This window comes from Falco peregrinus, chromosome 2, assembly GCF_023634155.1.
Source record: "Falco peregrinus isolate bFalPer1 chromosome 2, bFalPer1.pri, whole genome shotgun sequence".
NCBI lineage: Eukaryota > Metazoa > Chordata > Aves > Falconiformes > Falconidae > Falco > Falco peregrinus.
Window position 1 is genome coordinate 122870773 of NC_073722.1, and position 23915 is coordinate 122894687.

General features: G+C 43.4%; 1 protein-coding gene and 1 long non-coding RNA gene across 7 annotated transcripts in view; one reads left to right on the forward strand and one right to left on the reverse strand.

Moving 5' to 3' along the window:
• Positions 1 to 2182: 2182 nt before the first annotated feature.
• Positions 2183 to 23915, reverse strand: part of ERN1 (endoplasmic reticulum to nucleus signaling 1) — a 40811-nt gene continuing 19078 nt past the window's right edge. For 2 of the 5 annotated variants that reach the window (XM_055794164.1, XM_055794166.1), the window contains exons 3-22: positions 19564 to 19597; positions 18480 to 18552; positions 16798 to 16870; positions 15592 to 15714; positions 14688 to 14789; positions 13921 to 14182; positions 13214 to 13292; positions 12283 to 12445; positions 10874 to 10992; positions 10348 to 10539; positions 9496 to 9751; positions 8637 to 8727; positions 8080 to 8269; positions 7451 to 7550; positions 6818 to 7017; positions 6428 to 6575; positions 5866 to 5993; positions 4491 to 4614; positions 4187 to 4254; positions 2183 to 3981 (exon numbers count right to left, since the gene is read on the reverse strand). In XM_055794164.1, coding sequence (XP_055650139.1) covers positions 3775 to 3981; positions 4187 to 4254; positions 4491 to 4614; positions 5866 to 5993; positions 6428 to 6575; positions 6818 to 7017; positions 7451 to 7550; positions 8080 to 8269; positions 8637 to 8727; positions 9496 to 9751; positions 10348 to 10539; positions 10874 to 10992; positions 12283 to 12445; positions 13214 to 13292; positions 13921 to 14182; positions 14688 to 14789; positions 15592 to 15714; positions 16798 to 16870; positions 18480 to 18552; positions 19564 to 19597 — 2732 coding nt within the window. In that variant the 3' untranslated portion in view covers positions 2183 to 3774. Of the gene's footprint in view, positions 3982 to 4186; positions 4255 to 4490; positions 4615 to 5864; positions 5994 to 6427; positions 6576 to 6817; positions 7018 to 7450; positions 7551 to 8079; positions 8270 to 8636; positions 8728 to 9495; positions 9752 to 10347; positions 10540 to 10873; positions 10993 to 12282; positions 12446 to 13213; positions 13293 to 13920; positions 14183 to 14687; positions 14809 to 15591; positions 15715 to 16797; positions 16871 to 18479; positions 18553 to 19563; positions 19598 to 23915 lie in introns of those variants that run through there. The other 3 variants (XM_055794165.1, XM_055794168.1, XM_055794167.1) reach the window with 3 other exon arrangements.
• LOC129783717 (uncharacterized) lies at positions 7497 to 12304 on the forward strand. Of its 2 annotated transcripts, none has more exons than XR_008745549.1 (3): positions 7497 to 7617; positions 8147 to 8392; positions 11164 to 12304. It is a non-coding gene; the product is annotated as an uncharacterized LOC129783717 (long non-coding RNA). The 2 variants fall into 2 exon arrangements; XR_008745550.1 differs by having other exon boundaries at positions 11167 to 12304.

A 23915-nucleotide genomic window follows, 5' to 3' on the forward strand; every position in this document is an offset into this window, starting at 1 on the left:
TTGGATGTGTGTAATGAAGAGGAACTTGACACGAAGTAGAGGACGCTTTAGGAGGCTCCTGCTTTGCGTGACCTCTTCACTGGAGTTTGTCCTCTGGCCCTTTTGGCTCTAGGGAAAGCGGAGGGGGCATTTGAGAAGTGGGACCGCTTGGTCCTCAGCGGGAGCTGGGGCAGTTGTGTGTTGCCTGGCCACTTAAGGCGGTCCCGAGTTTGATTTATTGGACTCTGGTGAATTGGAATATGGGTCAAGAGTAAAGAGCAGTGCTGCGCGTTCTGCCTTGTACGGCTTGGGACCCCGAGTGGTGGCCTGGAGGCTTAGGCGTTTTCTCTAAATCTTGGTCTTTCTGCAAGGCACGGAGGAAGGATTGTGTTTATAATGCCCTGATGAGATAGAGTTTGGATCCAAGCCTTTGTTTCCTAAGAGTTAGAAATGGGAGGTTTTGGAAAGCAGGAGCCCTTCTCTAGCGCTCGGAGGCAAGAGCGTGGGGTGCAGTGGTGCAGGGTTGGGGTCGCTGGCTGCAGTATCGAGCCAGTTCTTGGCAGGCAGGAAGGACGCTAAGGTGCAGGATTGGTCTCTTGGCCCAGTGGTCTGGCTTTTAATTTTTCACCATGTTAACAGTTTCTTTTTGAAAAGAAGGTGTGCTTTTGCATTTGAGTAGTTGGTACAAACTGTTAATGCAGTCAGTGCTTTCTTTTAGCTCCTGTGCATTTCCACAAGTGTGTAAAGCCGTCCTTCTGCCCCCTGCTAGACCTAAGGCTGCCTTTAGCCCAATTAACTTTTCAAACAAAACCCACCCCCTTCCACCCACCCCCCTGTCAAGAGTAGGGGACAGGGGCCTTTCTCTAGCGCTTGGTCTCTTGCTCCTAGCGGTTCAGATGCCAGGTCTGCTCTTCCAGTGCCCTGCCTAGGTAACCTTGGGGAAAGCTGCCTGTGGTCTGCTTAACCCCTTGGCATTCCTTAACCCTGGTGCAATCTGCCAGCCGGGATTCCCCAAGCACAAGGCGCAGCCCTCCGGGAGCGTTTTGCCGTTGTCCCCCAGGCTGAAGGCCAGGGAAGGAGGTGAGTGTTGCTGGGCCAGCTGTGGCAGTTGGGGCTGGAGGGAATAACCTGTGGTGCCGTCCTGTGTTGTGAGTTCACAGCGCCTTGCAATTCCTTTTACAGTTTTTGGCTGTGCCCAGATCTTGGCTGAAGCTGGAAAGGCAAATCATACCTTGCTACTGTTAGAACTACAGCTTCAGGTAGGGTAATTAAGCTTGTATAGAAATGGTAATTCTTCCTAAAGGTTGTTAAGGTAAAAATTTAAGCTGTATGGCAGGTTTTCGAGAAGTTTTGGTGACCGTATCAGTGTCAATGTGAAACTCTTAAGAGTATCCAGCTTTATTACAAGAGGCGTCATGTGATAGGATGGCTGGAGGTACAGCGCCGAGACAGACCCCTTTGTGTTTCACAGCAGTAAGTCAGGTTAGCCAGAGCTGTCGAGCTGCGGGTATATGCAGTAGAGAGATGAGTCCTGTACAGTGTGGACATTCCCTGGATATTGTTGTAAAAACATTGGAATTGTTTGGGCTATGAAATCATAAGTGTTTACAAATCTTCTAACTGCTCCCATCTCTGCACCCCTCCGCAGCTAGTCCTGTCCAGTGTGGTTTGTGGTCCTTCTTACACAGGGAAGCGGTGAGTGCTGTACCCCTGGAGACCTTGCTGGTTGCCAATCCTGATGCTTTGCAAAGGCAGCTTAACAATTACTTCCTTTCCCTCTGTGCTTCTGCCCCGAGTATCGGCTTCCCGTTGATGGGTAGCTTTTCCTACGTGGCAAAGTACACTACAGCCGGCGTAGTATTAATGTTTTCAGTTCACTTCAACTTTCTGTTGCTGTCTCAGAACAGTAAGAGCAGCATGTGCCCATTCTAGCCAGTTCCAGCTTCGTGCCCTGCAGCTGTACTCACCGAGGCTCCCGGGCCTCTGGGGGGGCTCAGCACTCACCCCCAAACAGTGTGTCCTGCCTCAGCGCCATCCTGCCCTGCCTGGCAAGAGTCCAGCAGGCCTGAGCAAGCCCCTGCCTGCCAGATGCCGGGGGGGCAGGAGGTGCTGCTGCAGCTGTGCTGCCCCTGCTCACCGTCCCGTATGGCAGCACTCCAGCATATTCCCAGGCACGCATCACCACTGGAAGGTATGGAAATACTTTTTTTTAAATCTGAGTACAAGTCTTTATTTAGTAGATTTATAAAACAACTTTACATGAGAAGTACAAAAATATGAAATAGGCTTTGAATCTTCTTAGCTAAAACTACTGTTACTACTTTTTTTTTTTTTTTCAAGCTTTAGAAACAACTTGCACAGGTAAATTGCTCTCAGACATTTTAAGACTAGGAAAAAAAAAAAAGGTTCTGTAAAGTAGCTCCAGAAAAGTAGCTGTATGTACCCGATCATACAATCACCATCAATAATTTATTAATTAGTTTTAAGACACAATGGCACAGACAGATTCCCACGCTGTAATTTCTCCTTTAATGAGTGCCATTGAAAGGTGCAGTATCACTTTCCTCTTCTAGTTGTTATAATATCATTAACTATAAAGACAAAACTGATTAAGAATGATTTGGCATGCTTTATACTTGTACCACTTGGATTTAATACCACTTTGTATTAAAAATTAAATAAATATAAATACGTTAAATAAATATATTGTATAAGAACCCCTCACTTTAAATATTAGAATTCAGCATTTCTTCATCCTGCACACACTTAATGCTTTGTCACAGCTTTAGGGCCAATGATAAGCAATACTGCATCTTCGAAACCGCAGGCGAGCCTGGACCCAGGTAGCAACCCCTACCCCCAGAAAGGGGGCGGTTCTTTTACTGCTTTATCGCACCCATTAAAACCGCTGCCCCCGACTGCACTGCTCTGGGCAGCTCCTCTGTTTCCTGGGCAGCTCCTTTTCCCCCAGGACTCGCCTCACCTCTGGCTCTGCAGCTGCTGCCCCCCCATAAGGAAGCGAGGGACGCGGGACACTCACAGCAACTGACACCGGTGCCTTTCTCTGCAGTTCCTGGTGTAGATCTAGTCTTGACACTGATTTCAGTCAAGGACTGTCACGCTCTTCCGTGAATACTGGTTGATAGTTAAAAAATGAGGTTTATTTTCAAAGTATGTAAACCTTTACCTGATTTTTCAAGTCCATATTCATTAGAACCTCACTGTATCTGCTGAAGTCTGAGACACTAATTTTCCAGGGTAGTACTGATGCAACAAATTGACTCTGCGGGTTTTTTGATAACCGTGAAGTGATTTCCTTTACAATCACTGTGGTGTGCCTAATGCATAATGTGGCAGTAGTGCAATGGCAGGTTCTCATGATTTTGCTACAACTACAAGGCTCCATTTGCAGTTCCCAGTCCCTAGTAATTATATGATTTCAATCACTGTATTTTGATTCTCTGTAGTAAATAAAACACATCAGTTATAAAATCACATACAGTACAGGGATATTGGGTGACAGTTATATCCAGCTTCTACTCTCCATTTTCACCGTCTTGGAGTAACTCCATCATCAGGGTTCGTTGCTTTGCTGAAGTTACCGCTCGCTCCGTCGGCTCCTACAATCTCCCGATCCGGTGCAGGCAGAGGTACAAGGCACTTTTTGGAAGCTTGGCTTCTTCAAAGAGAGAAAATTCAGCTCTTTGATCCCACTTTTCCCTGCTAAAGGTAGGCCTGTTTCACAGCCCTGTGCGTGGAATGTTTGTCCCAGAGAAGAAAGTTCCATCCCTCTCCTCAAACAGCGTCTCCTGCCAGGCTCCGCTCTGCAGCGTCCTGATGATAGTAATGCTGGAACAGCCTTTCTCGGCAGCAGATGCGCATAGCGCTGTAGGTGTGCAGGAGCAGGCGAGGGAAACGAGCTGTGAAGTAACGTACAAAATCATCCGGGATGGAGCCCAGCGTCTCCTGCACCTCGGGAGGCAGTTCTCTGTAGTGGTGCTTCTGTAAAGGGAAAAATCGGGGAAAGCTCAGTCAGGGGCCATGTGTTCAAGGAGCCTCTTTTAAGGAGCGCTGCCTTGCTCGTGGACAGAGTGACCTCGGGTCAGTCTGTCCTGAAGGAGCTCGGTCCCCGGACGGACACAGACAAGGAACAGCAGATGGAGGCAGAACCCCAGCATGCACGTTGCTGGGGGAAGGCGGCCTTTACCTTATTTCTCATTGCCCTCAGAAGATCCCGTACTGAGCCTCCTTTATAGGACCTGAATTTTCGGAGGTCTGCAAAAGAGATTACAAGATTTCTTTTTGTGTTCCGATGCAGTTTCAGTTGCTGGACTCAAAATAGGCACACAGTATGTGTGTCAATGCAGAATACTTCGATTGGAAGAAAAGACTTTGCTGACAAGTGAAGGCCACGTACCAACGCTGAGGCAGCGTTAGCCTTACTGTCCTGTCCCAGCAAACTGGGAACAGCATGTGACTCCTTTCCCCGCCGATAAAATCCTGTCCGTTACCTGTCTGAAGAGGAACAGTGATGTGCTCCCTCCAGTCCATCTTCACCACCTCTCTTCCGCCTCTTTCTAATTGCTTGACTATTGGACCATCTAAGGATTCCTTCTCTATCCGGTCGCTAACATCCTGGAAGAGACAGACAGGTTAATTTCTAGTTTTAGTTCCATGCTTTTCCCAACAATTTAAGATTGCTGCTTCTGGCTCATTACAGATAACGGAGCTGATTCTGCTTCACTCCGTGACAAAGCGCCGTACACTGGCTTGTGCTTGGGACCAGGATCGAGAAGCCTGAGACAGCGAGTTCTTTCACCATCTTCCAAAGCCTTTTACCCCAGAGCAGAAGGTACAGCTGGGAAGAACGTCAGCCCCTCGGCCAGTTCCCACCCCACGCCAGGACTAAGTGCAGATACTCACTACCGGGGGCTGCCTACCCTGTTCCTGCCAAAGCTGCCTGGCGACACAGATCATTTCAGTTGGAAAAGACCTTTGAGATTATAGAGTCCAACCGTGAACCCAGCGCTGCCAAGGCCACCATGGAACCATGTCCCTAAGCACCACCTCTACGCGCTTTCTGAACGCCTCCAGGGGTGGTGACCCCACCGCCTCCCTGGGCGGCCTGCGCCACTGCTTGGCCACCCTTCCAGGGAAGGAATTTGGGCTCAGCTGTCCAGCCAGCTTTTGACCCAGCATAGAGGACACCCAGCCAAGCCCTGAGCAGCCAGCTTCTTCAGGGAATGCTGTGGGAGGTGGTAGCAAAGGCTTTGCTAAGGTCCAGCCTTTCCCTCATCTGCTCAGTGGGTCAGCTGGTCCTAGAAGGAGACTGGGTTCATCAAGCAGGACCTGCCACTGGCTGGGCCTGATCCCCTGGCTGTCCTGCATGTGCCATGCGATGACGCTCAGGGTGACCGGCTCCATCGCCTCCCCCAGCACCGAGGTCAGGCTGGCAGGGCTCTAGTTCCCTGGATCCTCCTCCCTGCCCTTGTAGAGGGGCAGCACCCTGGCTAACCTCCAGTCTGCTGGGGCTTCCCCAGTGAGCCAGGGCTGCTGATAAATCATGGAGAGTGGCTTGGTGAGCTCCTTCACCAGCTCCCTCGGCACCCTTTGGCAACATGTTCTCCTACTATAGCTGCTCGATACTTCCTCACTCCACTTTATAACATCACATTCTAGCCCTCCTATGAACTATCTTCTAGAAGACTTAAATATTTGTTACGAGGTAGCACCTAGGTGCTACAAACTTGGCTTTTTCATTCCTTGCAATAAGGTCACGGGTTCTATCACCTCAAACACCCACACAGCTAGGAGAGACTGAATTCAGGATTTGAAGAATGGCTACAGGAGTTCTTAGAACTGAAAGGACAGAAAAGGTCAACACACCTGAAAAAACTGGAGCTGCTTTTCTAAACTCCAAAAGAATGGGTGTTTTAGCACACAGCTGGCAGACGGACGTTTCTGAGGGTCCATGTTTATCATCTGCTCTATTAAATCACGAGCAACTATGTCTTCTGCAAAGAAAAGGGTGATAATTCTTAGGCTGTAGGGAGATGTAACGTTCTGTACTGCAGAAAATAGTGTTCTTCCTCCAGCAGTCCTGAACACTACCCCGCTAGCTCAAGTGCCCACCTCGAAGACACACTGGACCACCCACAGTCCGTCAGTGGTGCTGAACAGGTGTGATTATGAAGATCAAAGCTCAGCTCTGTCCTACATGAAATAACTGTACAGTCAAGCTCGCAGGGTTCCGAACCGCGTACCCCAGAGACGCTTTGGGGCACTAACTCTTTAGGAGCGTTACTTCAGGAGTACAGAGTGCGGCTTTCACCACTGCCAGGTTGGGCATCGCTGTGGGCCACAGTTCCATCACTGCTGTCGGCATTTTAACACCCGTGGAAAGTTCACTGAACTCTGTAGCGCTTTACATTTCCCGAGCTTTTCTTACCATGCCTCCCTGCATTTAAAGACTCCAGGCTGTATGCACCCAGCAGAATGTTGGCTTGCCGCTGCAGAGATTTGCCAAAGGGATGGCTGCCTTCAGATACCACATAATAAAAGACACAGCCAGCTGAAAAGATGTCCACGGTATATGTCTGCAAATAAACAACCTTTAATAGCAATAACACATTTTTTCCCCCTGAAGACTTTGATCATCACAGGGTAGTTTATTTTGCAATTAAGAGCAGAAGAAAACTTTTCAGCATATTCAGCTGCAAGCCAGCATGAATGCCCAGGTACCAAGTACTGTGTATCTTAAAAGTCTGACTGCAACTACGTGCCACCCAGGGGTTGCGCTGCCTTCGCCGGGGAGCCTGGTGGAAGGGTGCAGACTTACGGGGTTCTCTTTGCAGTCTTCACTCAGCATCTCCGGGGCGATCCACCCTTCGGTGCCTGGCACGCCCGACCGGCGGCTAAAGCTGTGCCTGCCCACTGCCAGCTTCTTGCACAGTCCAAAGTCTGAAATCATAGCTTTGACCTTCCCATGGGCATTAGGCATCGAGATGAGGATGTTATGGGGCTTCAGGTCCCTGTGGACTATTAGAAACGCCCATTTATCCACTCCAGCCCATCCCAACAATACTTGTACATTTTTAATACATTTGCATTGCCAATCTGTCAGAAGGCTGAACCACCGTTCATTAAACCAAAGTCCTAACCTCAAACTAGCGTCCTTCATAGAGGCTCATCACATCACTAGTCAACATGGTTTACATGCCTTCCATCCAAAAAGCAGCACCCTGAATAAATGGTAACGACTAGCCTGACTACTCCGGTGCAGCAGAGCGCTAGAGGGACAAGGCCGGTGTCAGAGGACAGGCACCACTGCTGCCAGCACGAGGTGGAGCTTCCACAACTCCCTCTGGGACTGATTAAACAAGCTCCCAGCACCAGGAGGGTTTCTCTTCTTTTTTTCAGTTAAGAAAACGCACCGCTCTCTATCCCATACCGAGACAATAGCCATTCTTACCAATACTGAGGGAGTGCAGGTAAGCAAGACCAGATGTCGTCTGTTGCAGGAGAGTGATGGGTTGTAAGCCATGGTGACTGAAGGGCTTCTGCTCAACGTACTGCGAATTACAAGAAAAACAGAAGATTCAGCCACAACATTGCTTATCATCACCCTCTGCATAAACAGTAAGTCTACCCCCTTCACCACCACCCCTCCGCGCCAAAAAAAAAAAGATTAGACTGGGTAAATCGTGCCAGCTGGTAACACACATGAGCCTTTTGGGCTTTGGTTGAAGCTCATGGTCTCTACAACATCACTCAAAGCTGGAATTCTACATGGCACTGTGCTCCAGAGGCAAGAGTAGAGGGTCTCCAACATTCAGATAGGTGGGACGGGGAGGATGAATAGAAGGGAGCCCTTCACAAGAAGAAAAAAAGGGATGACAGCTTCTGTCCGTAGATAGTAGAGGGTCAGGTATGTCCTTCTAAAGGTCTGAAAACAACCCTGTTGCAGGGACATGTAACTGTCACAGAGGTGACGGGGGACTCTCCTGCAGCAGGCACTTCAGCAACATAAGCTAAAGGAAATGGAAGGCTTCCAGGGAGAAGACTTCCACAGGTTCTGTAGGTTTGCAAGTGCCCCATCACCTCCTGTAAAGTGGCAGCACACAGCTCGATGGCTATGTACTGAAACTGCCGGTCCTTCTCTGTGCAGAAGTAGCGGATCACATTAGGATGTTCATCTGACTCTCGCAGCAGCTGTACTTCACGGTCTGCAAAGCTGAAGCACTCGGGAAGAATTCTTTTCACTGCGACATCACGGTTGTCAAATGTGCCCCTACAGACGGGAAGGAAAATCACATCAGCCTTTTACACTCTGCAGACAAAGACTGTAGAGAGCGAGTGACAACAGAAGACATTTTACAGAGGTGTATTAAAGCATTTCTCATGCTGGAAACAGGTATGTTTGGTGATTAAACATTTCTAAGGGAAGTAAAGTAGCTTTTGCTAGTGGAGAAATGTGGAATTAGTGGAAAATGTTCCAGACACACACAAAACACTGTTGAAAAAGTTTCAATTCTGTTCATATTAGATACCTGGGTAGCTTTATAATAAAAGAAAGAAAGAAAGAAAGAAAGAAATACTGAATGCAAATAAGACATTCATTGGTCTGTTAAATGCTGAATGCACATATTGTCTTCTACCTGTAAACAATTGTCCCTTCAGCTCCATGTCCCAATACATCTTTTGGGTTAAATGAAATCTTGCCAACCATCACCCTGTTCACATCTTCATCTGAATGAAAAACAAGAAGGGCTGGTTTAGGGGGGGTCCAGTCGGCCCTTCACAGCTGCACATCCTGCTGGGCCACATGCAGAAGTCTTTTTGCTCATGTTTAAAACAACACCACATGGTCAAACCTTCTGATCATCTCCATTAGGTACTCACACGGTGTAGGCAAGTACCCTCTGGTGACCAAGTGATGCAACGTACAGAGTCAAACACATGCTGGACACAACGCCGGAGCTCGGGTCCGGAACGATCACGTCTCCAGCCAGTGTAAGAGACTAGCAGTTCTTGACACACAAACTCTTTCTAGAAAGTTTTGTAGATGTTGAATTTAGGAAATGGTGCCTGCCCGTTACAGAAGTGGGTTTACTAGCAGTTCCCCTGCACAGCCTTTGGAAGGACAAGAGTGCACAGGAAGATCAGGCGGGAAGCGCTGCATAGCCCTTATTTCCTGATTCCAGTTAATCATAACACATATTTTTATTTAAATGATCCTCTCCCTAGAATGGCTACAGGTTATAAGATTACACCGCCACGGACCGCACAATGCCTCAGACGGCAGTTAGGAACTGGGTGTTTCCCTAAAGCAGATCAATCATCCTGCTCAAAGTCAGGGCTTGGCACAGCCACACCGTGTTCTGCAAATGGTCAGGCTAAATGAGAATGATGGCCCTTCTCAGCCTTCTGCTCTGGGATGTATCATCAATAAGTATTTTAATTGTTGTGCTGTATCGTCACACAGACTCACAATAAAAGACACTGGATCAACTTTACCTCCCTCCTCTTGCTCAGTGGAGAGGCAGCTCCCAGCGTCAGATGTGGAGATGCTGGAATACGCAGAATGGTTTGATGCTCTGGGGGACATGTTTGGGGTGCTGGCAGCAGAGCTCTCTGTCCGCCCACAGGAGGCATCCAAGAAATCTGCTTCGGGAGGGAGATCACTGGGAGCACGGAAGGGCAGCTTCTGTTGCTGCAGGAGCTGTATCTTCTCTTCCAGCTGATGCTGCCTCTGTTGCTGCTGGTGTACGCTCTGTGAGAAAGGACCACAGTTCCGTAAGTGGGGCAAGGACCTCACAGTCCTGTCACAAAAGGGAACCCTCTAGCTGGGGGTAGCCGCACCCAAAAGGTGGGAGGAAAACTCTCTTGTTACGACACTACTGGCCAAGTAGGCTGGGGAGCTTTCCCTCACACGCTTTCCATTTCATCCTGAACTTCCACCGCAAAGCTGAGACACCCCAGTGGATGGTTAAGATGGCCAAAGCTAACTGCTATTAGGTGTCGCTAAAGGCTTGATCCAAAAGCTGGAAACCTGACAGTGGTTCAGGCGAGGAAGAGAGGAGTGCAGCCAACAGTATTAAGATCGTGTCTGTGAAAAGAGTAACACATACAAAAACCAGAACGGGTGGGATGAGAAAAAATACCTCTGGAGTTGGCACATATGCCCAGAGAAATCACTGCTATGTCAGATTTGTAGCCTTTGCTACAAAAAGCAGCCGACTGCACACCTCTGAGGAGGGGAAAAACCCTGTAGTACACTACTTTCTACCTCCTGTATAATTTCTTGGGCTGCAAAATGTTACTGACTCTCCCCAAAGTGAAAAGCACATCAAGCTAAGTCAGCATTACCATTGGGTAAGTGATGATAAAAGCCACCCAGCCCACAAGCAGGAAGGTGCTGAGGATGATCGTGGCCATGTCTTTCAACATGGAGTCCACCGGAGCCTCGGGCCGGGTGATGGGCTGAGCAGGTTTCTCCTCAATATCCTTCGGAACAGCAGGTGGCACTTCTGCTGAAGAACCTTCAACGATTTCAATAACCTAAGATGCAAAGAAAGCTGTGTTAGCTCAGTATCTTCAGGGGTAATGGAGCACTTATGCACTAGCCTTTCTGCTAAATAATTTTTAATAACCTCTAACCCTACCAAAGTCAAAGAAAGCTTTGCATGTGGGGGAAAAGAAAAAAAGCAGCTGAAGGCCCTAATTCTGAAATAAGGAACGACACATCATCATACCAGTGATTCTGCATGCAAACTACACAAAAATCTGACACAACAAATGTGAAGCAATTCCATGTAGGTTTCCTTCTGAGTCATTCCCAAACTTCTACTCCTTTCTATTATCATCCAGTAAGATGATTATTCACATCACAGACCTCTTCAATAGTGGCTTTGTCAGAGTCAGCTGGAATCACGTTTTCAGGCCTCTTAGGTAAGTTGCTTGGGAATTTCTCCAGGATCTTTGTAGGAGCAGATAGTGGTGTTTCATGGTGCCCTTTAAATAGAACACATTTGTTGAAATAAAACATTGTCCCTTTTTAGGAAAGACACCCTTGATTTCAGCATCTTTGCAGAAGAGTGTATATAAAGTTGATTTACAAAGGCTTGAGAACATCACTGAGCAAAAGCTCAAATAAAAACGATTTTTCCCTCTGTCCTCCTCAAGCAGTCACAGGTATAATGATCGGAATCCTGAAGAACACCACGTTCAAGCACTGGCTGCAGATTTGGTTCCTGACCATCAGGGGAACACACATTATGCCTCCTAGCTCGCTATGTGGCCTTGAGGTGAAGACCACGTTGTAGACATGAAATGGTTCTGAAGGGAATGGCTTGTGCTGCACAAGAAGGAAGCAAGAATCTATCCAGCACTCAGGTACTCGGCATGCTCTTCACACTCCTTTGGCTCGTGCTAGCCAACAAAGTGAGAAGAGGGAGATGCTACTGTGCTGCCAGCTTTGGCAGTTGGAGGGCACAGAGGAAGACTCCCGCTCAGGTGTACAGCAGGAAAGAAAAAAAAAAAAAAAAAGAGGCAAAAACTTGAGGGCACAGGTTGTTCAGCTCGGAGGGTTGCAGAGGAATACCAACTGTTTCAAGGGAGCTGCCTGACATACTGGAAGAGCAGGATGGTATTAACAGGGAAGGGGATCCCCGGCAGAGAAAGGTGGCAGTTAAAAGAAGCTGAAAGTTACACACCGCCCCTGCCACAGAGATCCTATGGTATACATCACTTCATTAGAGACCTGCATCACTTAAACCTGAACAGCTACTCGGTTTTGAAGCAAAATTGCAAATGCCTTGAAAAGTCAATTCCAGAGTTTGGGGATTTGGGACACACAGGACAGGCTGACACTCAGCCTCTATGCCTTAGGCCTCCGTTCATAAAAAGGGCAAAATGTGATTGTCTGATCCATGATAAGAATGAAAGTAACATTATGCACAATAACAAAAGTCCAAAGGAACCAGAATACAGTATTTACAGTAAATAATAAGTTACCTATACCCCTCCCTGAAGGAGGGGGTAAATAAACAACTTTCCACATACTGAGCTAAGCGCTCTTCATTCTATGCACTGAATAGGGCAGGGGCCTTGAGAAAAACAGCACGCATATATGTAAAGACATTCATTCATACGGAAAAGAGGACAAATTAGAAACGATTACTAGAATTTAGTAATTACTGCCTGAGTTTAGGCAGTGATTGTGACTGATTTACAGCAGCTGAACAGCAGCTCTGCGGTGTGGATGAGCACCACATCCCGCCCCAACGGCCGGCCCTCGGGTACCTATTAAAAGCCAGTCGTTCCAGTAGTTGAGTTTGTTCTTTTCCTTCAGTCCACTCGAAAACTTCACATCCGTACTGGGGGTGATAACACACTCGCCATTGTCTTCAATTGTGACGCCTTCTGTTTTCGGACCCTCTAGTAAGGGTATGGCACTGCCGCGGGGCTAGAGACAGAGAGTAACGTTACCGTTAAGGAAGCGCTGTGCCCCTATAATATTTAAATAGGCAACTAAATAAAAAAACCAGAAGTCAGAATTGGTGGGCAAGCAAAAATTTCTGGCAGCAAAGTCACTGTAAAGGAAACACTGCCATTACGCCCTCAGCAACTGCTCCAGCAGCCTTGGACATTAGACCTTCTCAGTTACGTGTTGCCTAGGAGATGAGATTACTCTCTCTTTTTTCTGAAAAGTTAAACAGGATCTTTATTTCCTACCCAGGCAGCCACAGCAAAACAAACCCATGATGCAGTTTCCTATCTATGGGGAGTTACTTTGATGAACAAACCAGCAATCTTAACATTAACCACAATGCACCAACGATACCACGTAGCAACCTCAGTCCACTTCTGCTAAGCTTGCCTGGCACAATTCCTGATGAGCTAGTTACTCTGCAGCATTTGAAATGATTCCTAACTACGGTCATGCACTCTAAGGCTTACTGTTATATTGTTTTATGAAATATTTAATTTGCTACGCATTTCTTGATAGCAATCTGCAATTTAAAACCAAATTTCTGTAGGTGCACAGTCTTCAGTGTTTTATTCTGTTTTAACCAGATCCCTTTGCTACTTACTACAGCATAATTGTCTTTTTCATATATTTTAATGTATGTTTCCATTTCAACTTTTTTTTTTTTTTAAGCCCAGGACAGTACTAATTCTGTAAAGGCACTTTTCAGCAGGTGTCATCCAGCTCTTGCAGCTCCCAACTTACCACAACAGTTACTCCTTCATGCACCATTGATGGCGATGCGTACAAACTTGTGGAGTATTTCCCTACATACAGAGTTGGTCTGGAAAAAAACCAGTAAGTGTCAGAAAGCAGACAAATGGATGTTTTGCCATCTTAGCTAAAACCTTGGCAACACAATCCTGTAGAACTAATGTATAAGTTTCTCAAATCATCTATATTTATATCCTGAAAAGCCTGGATCTGTAAAATTGTTTTAAGTACTGCTGTATTATGAAGCCATTCTTCCTCATTATGAAAGCATTATTTAGTTGATTATTCACATCAGAATTACTCATTTGACAGAACTCATGGTCTATTTCTGCATTATTCAATAACTGGTATTTGCCAAAATGCTACGCACATTTTTACAACATGAAAGGCTTCACATTACAAAAACCAATTACATTCCACATTGTAAGAAATTATTAAACACAGAGCATCTGATTAAAGTTATGAATATACATTTCCTAAGTTTACGGTAGGTGGGGTTTTTTTTTGTCTCTGACTTTAGACAGTAAGAGATCAAATACGATGCAAATAATGGCTGGAGAACTAGAGCTGCTTTCATGTATTCTTTTCACCACCTTGAAATTTGTAGAAAAATCCGTAACTGAATGTATATAAATGAGGTTTTCACAACAAAGTTCTGTCGAATAGACAGTGAGAACAACAGGAATATTCATGCTCACGTCAGTTTGCTCTTGGTCTCTGTTTCCTTCGGGAAAGGGTATTTCCACTTGGTAATGTGTCCAACCTCCCCAGACATGAATGTCAAGTACCGCAGAGTTTCTATCCCCACATTAGTGTGCATAACTTTCCGTAATCCTTCACGTTGCCAGATGTAAAAGGCTACCACAGGAGAAGCGTAGTTCTGAATCCACAGTACGTCCCCAGACTCACTGTCCACCGTCACCACCAGCCCATCTCCATTAGACACAAAGTGGGACATCTCTGCAATACACAAATACACAGGAGAATATCTGGATTGCTGCAGATGGGCAATTTTAATAATACATGTTAACAGTTCAAGCCTTATGTTAATTGTGGAGTCCATTACACCTTACATTGCAAAAGAATTGCTGATCAGCAAATCAGTTGTCAGAATTAGGTTAATAGAGGTTCAGTTGCAATGCAATAGCTTTTTCTGAGCGTGCACCACAGTTTAGGTTCAGCTCCTCTCCTGCTATTTTCCACTAAATTTTATCGAGTCGTATCTTCAAGCGTTGTCTTCGTAGATTCAGTTTACCTGAAGCTACCTAGAAGGCTGTAGATTTTACAGCACGTGAAGGATAAAAGCTGGCAGATGCCTATCAACTGCACAAAACTCAGACAGGACAGCTTGATCTATTAATTACAGAAAAAATCAGAATATTTTTGCCCGTATGCAAACCTCACAGCTGATACGTATATGGAGAAGGGGAAGAACAACAACAAAAGACAGCAGTTAAATTCTTACTGTATTTTATGTCTTCATCAGGCAGAGTAGCTGCGTAATCAAAATAGGTGGCATTCCACCGCAGCTCCTTCTTCTTGGTGTCATACATTGTGATAGTGTACTCTGTTAAAAAATATACAGTCTGTGAAGCAAAAAAACCTATGAGAGAATAGAATCAATCATCTCAAATCTGAGACACTCTTCAAAACACCACACACACCACTTGCTGCTCTCCGCATTTCAGTTTCCCAACACTCCTGATAAATACATATTTCACAGCTGTTAAAGATAATACCCAATCCACTCACATAGTGATCTGCAGGAATCTCAGGACAAGGTTTTTACTGCACAGCTGCTTCTGACGTACTTTTGTTTTACTTACAAGTTTCCAAACCCTGTATTCTAAAATTCAGTATACCGTGTTCTGTAACTGAACTATCACATTAAAAGAACGCATGGATATAGACGTTAAAGAACAAGTCTGACACTTACTCCTTTCTACTAGTCAACAGCTATATGGTGTTGGTTTAATTTTACCAGTTATTTAGAATACGGCATTTGTGATTTCAGTGGATATGCTATATCTCCATTTTCTTTAAACACTCTTTATAAAAGCTGTATGTTACAGGGCAAACTTGGGTTCACAGCTGCTGCTGGAATGCCCTGTTACACGGCATATAAATGCCACTTACTCACCAAGAACAATAAGGGACGATGCCTACTGCCAAAGTTTTTAAAAAACAGTATCTTTCTGCTGTTATAGTTTGTCTCTGTACAGTCCAAAATTATAATGTGCAGAAGTTTTTCCTAAGAAGTCAACTTGAAAACCTGAACTGATCACAAGGTCATTTGTTAAGAGCCTAAACTTGAAAAACAAGGATGACAACAAATTTTCTTCTAAGCTGCAGAAAAAAAAGCATATGACCTGTTCTCCCAAGATACAGGAGGGATGCTGACGGGCAAAGACTTTCTGCAAATGAGGAAGTCAAGGTCTGCTGTTTCTCCCCAGTCATGAGGTCAATCACGTACCAAATATCCTGCTTTTTACCTGGAATCACAATTTCAGCCACGTTACCATTCAGCTGGAAAAACTGCACTTCCATCAAGCTTTTCAGTCTTCTTTTTTCTTTAGTAAGCTCATGAACTTAGCATGAATACAGCATTTTTAATAAAACAATTTCTCAGTCAGGCTTAATTTCATCGTTTAGCACAACCGGCCAATCCCAAATATTGACAAGAAAAACAAAATACAGTATTTATCGATGTGAAAAAATAATTTTCTAAAAATCTAACGAAGTTCTGAGTGTAGAAAATCCTGTCAGCCCGCAGCAAAGGAGACTGAACTGCTAATGCTGAAGGACAGTAGGTAGAAAAAAAATTATGAGGGTCCACACATTTCAAATTGATTTCAAGGACTATAATTCTAGTATCCTATTCAAGACTCCAGGAACTATGACCTTAAGTATTTCTTTGACACTAACATGTGTGTTGTGTTTAGAGACTTCAAATAAACGTTTTGATTCCTTTACTGGACAGACACGATAAGTAGATACTGGCCCTTCAAGAGATTAAAAAAAAACAATACTAAGTTCATCCTGATCCTTATCACAACAGTAAAATGTGTGAAGAAATAACTGTCCTTTCTTCTCCCTTTCTCCTCCCAAATCCATCTGCAATTAGAACGAGTCAGGACAGTGAGCCATAAATTCATTATTATTTGTAGTATAAATGAACTGCCTGTACCTCAGATAATGGAGGATGTCTAACTGTGATGCAACGGGATTTCTAATTTAATTATAATTGTGAGGCAGTGACATTTATAAGCATAAGAAGATTTTAAGCAGAAGTCACATTTTGTTGAGAGATAGCATCTCAAGAAACCAAAAAACCCCATACAGGCTATTCACTGCTTAGAAAAGCTATTTTCTCTTTCAGGAAAAGTAGGTGGGTTTTAATCTTCCAACAGTAATTGAATTCTATATTGATCATATTTTCTGACATCAGAAAGGTTCACGAAAACCCATAACTAAAACCCAAAGTAAAGCATATTTCCATGCAGTCTGTCTGGGAGTCTCTACATTTTATAGACACTCAACATTTATAATCTAAAAGAGAGAAAATTTGAGCTCACCCATGTACAGAATCCCATCTGAACTGCGGCAGGGAGATGCTTGCACCAGCTCTGGGATAGTAAATGGCAGTTTCTAGGGAAGAAAAAACCCAACAAAATAGGCTTATTCACACTGGTGTGACAGTCTTCGCATTTGTTCGCAGAAAAGGGAAGTCAGACAACTTCAGAAATCTCAAATGACAGGTTTTTATTGTTTATATTACCGTAGTGCCTGAGAACTCAAAATTTCAGGTCAAGGCCCTGCTCTGCAAACCCGGAACAGAGAGGAGTCTGTCTCGGTGAGCTTACCACAGGAAATATGTATATAGAATGGAAGAACTACTTGCAGCTCGGAGGTTTGGAGGCCAAGGCTCTGTGGCTTTAAGGTCTACCATCACCACTTACAAACTGCCTGGGCTTCAACATACCATGGTTTAATTGCCTCACCTATAACGAGTATAAAATGGTTCTGCACAGGACATTCAGTAATACTTACAAAGGCCAGATGTCTTCAGACAAATGAATTTGTTAAGATGGTGAAGCGCAAATCTCCACCTGAAGAGTTCCTGAGATAGTGCCAAGCCCGCACTGCACTTACAGAATGGGTGACAAACCTTGCTAAGTTTTAAGACTCCTATTGGGATGAGGTCACAAGAGTAACGCACAAGCTGCACCAACAATAAACATCAGGCCTTTGTGAGTTTAGTTGAATATGCTAAAATTGCTCCGCTCTTGCTTAAAACTTCTATAATAATGATCCTAAACAGAAATTAAATTAATTCAGAAAGAGAGATTAGCAGAATAAAGGAATAGATTCAAATAGATTGCTGCTTCATGGATTCACCCAGGAAAAGAACCAAGAATCATTTTGCAAGTTATGATCTGGCTGTGCTGGGGGGTGGGGGCAGTCAAATATTTCAGTATTTACTGACAACACTAAAGTTCTTGAAGGAAATCATAACAGCTGCCAGAGAAAAGAAACTTGTGAGAAGCCAAACATTTTGTCTGAGTATCATCACAATGTTTAAAAATAGAAGTCAAGTATTAGCTAGTATCTGTGGGTGACATGGACTGGTGACTATTTTGATAAGGTTCAGTATTTTTGTCTGCTTAGTAAATCTTACAAAGACATCTAAAGGTGTCAGCACAAAGTATCTATTAATCCTGCCTTCTGGCAGATGGTTTTAGAAAATTATGTATTTGTGTGAAAGTGACGTATCAGTTTTGTATTATGCTGGGTACAACTTTCCCAACAAATCGTACAGAGATTATTCAGTATCTGTCATCATCGTTATTTTAGTAAGTTACAGAAAAATAGTACAAGTGAACAAAACATATCAGGTATTGGTATTTTCAAGTAGAAATTATCTCCTGATGATTGCAAGAAAAGTGGCAACTTTCTGCTCTCATAAAATACAGTATGTTTTCACTCTGCAAAGGTGCTAGCAACATAACATAGGCCACTGTGATCCCAAACACTTGTATCCTAACATCAGCGCAGGCAGTGGACACTAGTTTTTGGCTAGTCTGACCCAGCTTTTCCAAATAACTGGTACACTTCCATTAAACAGCACAAAAACCTGCAAAACTACAGTACCGCCAAGAAAGCGGGAAGCTCCCTTGGGGACTTGTCCTTCGTGTGAGTCTGGTTAGGGCACTTTTCTACAAATTATCAGAGGAGAGAATTTAACAAACATACTTACAGTCAAGCCTTCACTATTCTTGCCACCAAGTGTATACAAACTGCCATCATTTGGGTCTGGAAGAAATGCTGGCCTAGGATTTAAGCAGGAATTATAAACGATAAAAAGACGTACCATGCTTCTCAGAGAACAGGAAAGCAACTATGGCCAGCACTGGCTTTACAGAGAAGTTCAACTGACATTATATTTTTTACTTTGTATTACCCATTTTTTTAAGTTTAATTTATTAACTGTGAAAAAGAAAAAAAGAAAAAAAAGGAAGTTGTTTCAGAACTGATATAACCTAAGATTACTAATACATCTGAAAATCTAAAGATCCGAATATGGCAGACAATCACTTGGGTGAAAGCTCTTAAACAAGTCCTGAATGCTTTTAAAATGCCACAGAATGCAATTAAAAACAAACCAAACAAATAAACAAAAACAGAGAGCATAAGGAAGGCAAGGAACAGTAAACGAGTTGCCAGAATTATGTACATTTGAGAGGTAAAGGCAACCCTCCCACTCCAAACTAGAAGAAAAACCCAAGCAACCAAACCCAAACCCCAACATCAAAAACAAACCACAAAAAAGAAAGGATATTACCACTGACTTCAGTGACATAAAGTTACAGCCCCAGGTTTTCTAGCTAAATGTGAGATTGCTGCGCTGGAGGAACTACTCTGCAGTAACAGCCCGAGGGTTTCATTTGAAGATTCTGGTGGTGGTGGTAGCTGGAGTTTCTTTGGCTTCACTATTTTTAGTCTTTCATTTGAAGAGCATAAGCGCAAAGACCAGAGATCACTCCCAAGCTGTTTCTGCCATTTTCAAAGGTGTTCAACTAAGATTGTGGCACAGTCAGCACGCTTCATCCCTAAACCTGAGCAAGGGCTTGAGAACTGTCTGCAGACATGATGTTTCTTCCTAGCACTACAAATAACAGAACTATTATTTTTTGTATCTGCTCTCTAAACCACCTTAAATTGACTTATGCAAGGTATGCAACTTTTCTAGTACATAGATAATTTAGGTCAAATTAAACCAAATTTCAAGATGTCAGAGAAAATCGAACAAGCAGTAAATGAGATAAAGGAAACAGACTTACTCTTCCACATGTATTGGCACCTGGAGTACAGGATCTGCATAAAGATAAAAAGAAAATGTCGTAACACTGGCAACTCAGTTCCTTGAACTCACTAGATACAGGATTAAGTCAAGCCTGCAACAATTTGCTTCTTTTTGAACGTCTGAGGCATGGAATTTGAAAGCGGCTATCTCAGCAGCTGCAGCCATCTCCTGTTTGGTCTAGAAACCAGGTTTATAAAATGGGAAAGTACAAAGCACTTGAGAAGTTTTAAACCTCCTGAAGTTCTTTGCCCAGTTTTATCCACAGTGCTCCCCAGCCACCCCCTGGGAGAGGACTCTGAGAAGACAGCAGTTCTTGTTTTCACAAGTTACTGTATCTTGAGTTTTTTCTTTATTTCTCACTTGGTCAGAGCACATAGAGTCTGTTAGAACCACCTGTACACCTCTTAATAAAAACTCTTGCTTCCCGTAGGTGTGTGAGATCGCTGGGCACTGGCTGCCCAGGAGGCAGCAGACCGTAACTTGCAGCAACTGCTTCCACCCTGCAGGCTTCAACAACCAATTTTAATTAAAAAACACGCTACAGCTAATGGAGGTTTGCAGGCACTGTGAGAACAGGGATACAAAAGTAGGTATCTTGATATTTTTTAATCTGTGTTTTCTGAACCTCTGCTACCTTATGTCTCAGGTGCCCCTGTACCAGGCAGGTAAGTGTATGCTTTCCAGCCAATTCAACATTTAAGATGCAACGTTCAAACTGAAAAAAGCTCAGGGCTACACCTACGGAAATGAGCAGGACGACTGCCAATGACTTAAGAGCAAGACTCTGACGTAAGTCAGAAAAAAATAGCTTAGTTCCACTTCCTACTCCCAAGATAAAACCTCCATGATCAGCACGTCACTGAAAATAAAACCAGAAGCCCGTCAAGGGCTATACAAAATTACCTAAACCTTGATCTTTTCACTTGAATAATCTCCCCGCTAAAATTTATCCAAGAATCCACATTACATAAAAACCAAAAGGTTTGGAAACAATCTCACAGTAATTTGTATTTTCAGTGGTTCAGAATCACAGTTTAGATGTCATCAACAAAAGAAGTTATGAAATAAAACCTGACAGCGCTAAATCTAAATCCTTACATATTAAAAGGTAAATTCAATGATTTGATTTTAATCTAAGGTGATGCGACCTTGAAATTACTATCTGAGGCCTCAAAAAATCCTGAATCATGGGAATTGCAATCCAGATGCCAAAACCACAAAAGTTCCCAGATTTGTGAGACATACACTACAACTTCCAAGACAAACGTGTGCTTATTTGTGTGTATATTGGCAGAAAGTAATGCAGAAGTCAAGAGGATGCAAGGTATCTTCACTTCTGCAGGGGAAATCAAACCATCACAGTAGAATGAGCCCAAGTAAGAAGATGAAAGATGACCAAGCAAACAAACACTGTTTTTTCACCTGTCCTGTCTCCATGCAAACATCATGACACAGCAGGAAGGAAGTAAGAATGAAAACAATGATGTTTTGAGAGGCTTTGGTTGGGAAACTGGCACAGATTCGGGACAGCTTTAGTGTACTGGGATATTTGCAGAGCTAAGCAAGACAAGAACATGAAATTCAGGGTTCATTACATGGGTCTTACAAAGTCTCTACCACCCTGCATATGTTGCACCACACAAACTACTGGCTTTGATGATAACGATGATAACAGCCCAGGAGGATGTCCCTTTGTTTTATACCACAGATTTAAAAAACATAAGAAACCCCTACCCAAACAGACCTTTAGCCACAATGCAGTTGAAAACGGCAGTCACCAAAAGATGCACATACATTATCAGAGGCAGAAAGAAAGCATAATACGAGGAATAACAGCAAGGCCATTTTTTATTTTCATTGATTCCTTTTTACAATAGTAAACGCTCTCAGAGCAGCTTTGTTCAAAACTTAACTACTTTTCTTCTTTTTTTCCCCTCAAATCTAAAAACCGTTCCAGATACATCCTCAAAGCTGTCACAGTAAACTACTCAAAAGCGTAGTAAGCTTCTGGGAACAACCCAATTAACTGGAGAGGGAGCAGTGCTCTACTAAGCCCTGAATCTTACTACGCCTAGCAAACTCGCTGCTTAGCTGACTTTTCAAGTTGCACACTTTACCCGTTTCCCTCATCACACAGTTACTCACCACTGCACTGGCATCTCCTGCGTGGCACGGACACATCAGTCTCCTTCCACATCACAACAAATTTCCTCTAATGCAGGGACCCTGCAGAGCTGTGCACAGCTCTGGGAAGCAACCCACTGGACAGCACAGACAGAACCTTGTCCTGTTACCTTGTACTTGGAGCCTCATACACAAGGCAACAAGAATGCCGAGATAATTTAGCTGCTACTCTTTAACAGTCCTAAACACTGACGTGTAGTCATAGAAGACTGACTGCAAAAGTGCCTATCTTGAGCAGTTTTTCTCTTAATGATGAGCTATCACCATTACCACTGTTCACTGATGTAAGATGGGAATGCTATGCAAGTGTAGAGCTCCACATTATATCATCAACTGCATTTAATTTATCAAAAACCCAAGTACACACCAAAAGGCCCTAAGAATAATTAACATTCAAACAAAGGAGCTAAGTGATTCATCATTATGTAGCTGTCTCTACAGACCATGCTACTTAGTCAGATCTTCATTCATTAACTACATCAAGCAACTCATCCCTTGTGAGAAACTGACTTCAGGATATGCTGGGAGGGACCCTCCTCATTCCAAACCCAAGAGTTGATTATATGCCAATTATTTCTCAGTGTCTGCTTCAAGTATTCCATGAGCTTTACAATATCTAACGCAACACATGGTGACTTACAACATCAGCTCTCCATTACAAAAGAAAAGCAAGGGTAAAAAAAAAAAAAAAAAAAAAAAGGCATTAGGTGACCATTATACAAAGCAGTTGAAATCTGGAGCTGAACTGCTAGGCTGAACTCCTAAAAGCTGACGTCAAGTTTATACACTCAATGTATTCACAAGTCTAGGTGAAGTGAGCTAAAAGAAAAAAAGACATTAAAGATCACAAGCTAGAGTTTTTCTGATAATAAGTGCTTCATGGGAAGGCAAACTCTCACAGTCTTGAGAAGGAAACAGCATCATAAATCAGCAGAAAATGGCACCTGCCTCAGTTATAGTAAAATTTAATGCAAATGCTACAAGCATTGCTAAAGGCAAAAGCCAAATGAACTTTTAAGTGTCTCCTGATGAGCTGATTACACAGAGAGTCTCACTTGGTAAAAAGTAAACTGTTGCCTATGGTGATGATGACTATTGCTAGACAACAGCAATCTTCACCAACAGTGCTTGAGCAACTTCGTCCTATCTACAAACATCTCCTCCTCAAATGATATTTGGTGATAACAATGCTGCACAACTTGTTTTTGGTCATAACTGACTGCATATACATTGTTTAAGTATAGTAAAGCAGTTTTTCTTTAAAATCACTTTCTAGTCAGCCTAGGCAAAGCATAAGAAAATAGTTTATTGTCCAAATTATCTTCAGAAACTTTTAAATTTCATTTTAATAAAAGGACTCCTTATTCTCTGAATTAAATGGAGGTATAAAGTTGTCATATGAAATTACAGTATAAAACTAGTGCTATCTGAAATCAAGTTCCAAATTTTCTAACTGCACCGTTACTGACATAACACAACAGGCACTTACAGTAGAACAGGTCAGAATGCAATTTCCTCAAACATATTAATATTTCAGGGTTTTTTTTCAAAGAATGCTCAGGAAAACCTGAATAATTACAGGAAATCTCAAAAGGTGTATTATGTTTTCTAGCAACTGATCCTGGTTTGTCCATGACATTTGCAGGAGAGCCTGGTAAGAAATGCTTTCCTATAGCTTCCCTCTGCCCCCAAAATACAGTGAGTAATAATACAGTACTGCATTTTCTGACTAATAAACTTGGTTTTGCATGATTTTCTAAGACTGAGCAATCTACTTTTACAAAAGCATGATTGTATTGACCAACCAGTACCATAACAGTGAAAGACAACACACACACACATATGTGTGTGTGCAATATTTACTTGCATTAGGTTTTTACCTCCAAGCTTATATTTCTGAAAGCTGTTGGAAAAATGTCACATAACTATTACATCAACAAATGTATCTATCCTACACTTTAATAAATGATGCCAGAAATTCCATGAAAATCTCTTCAATTTGTGCTGTGCGTTTTCTGAAGCACTCTTGCATATCAGAAGAGATGCACGAAAGCTTTATGACAAGTTCCAAGCTGTTCAGCATGTGCTGCACAGAAGCATCATGCTCATGACAAAGTCCTTACCTTTTCTTTAATACCATTTATC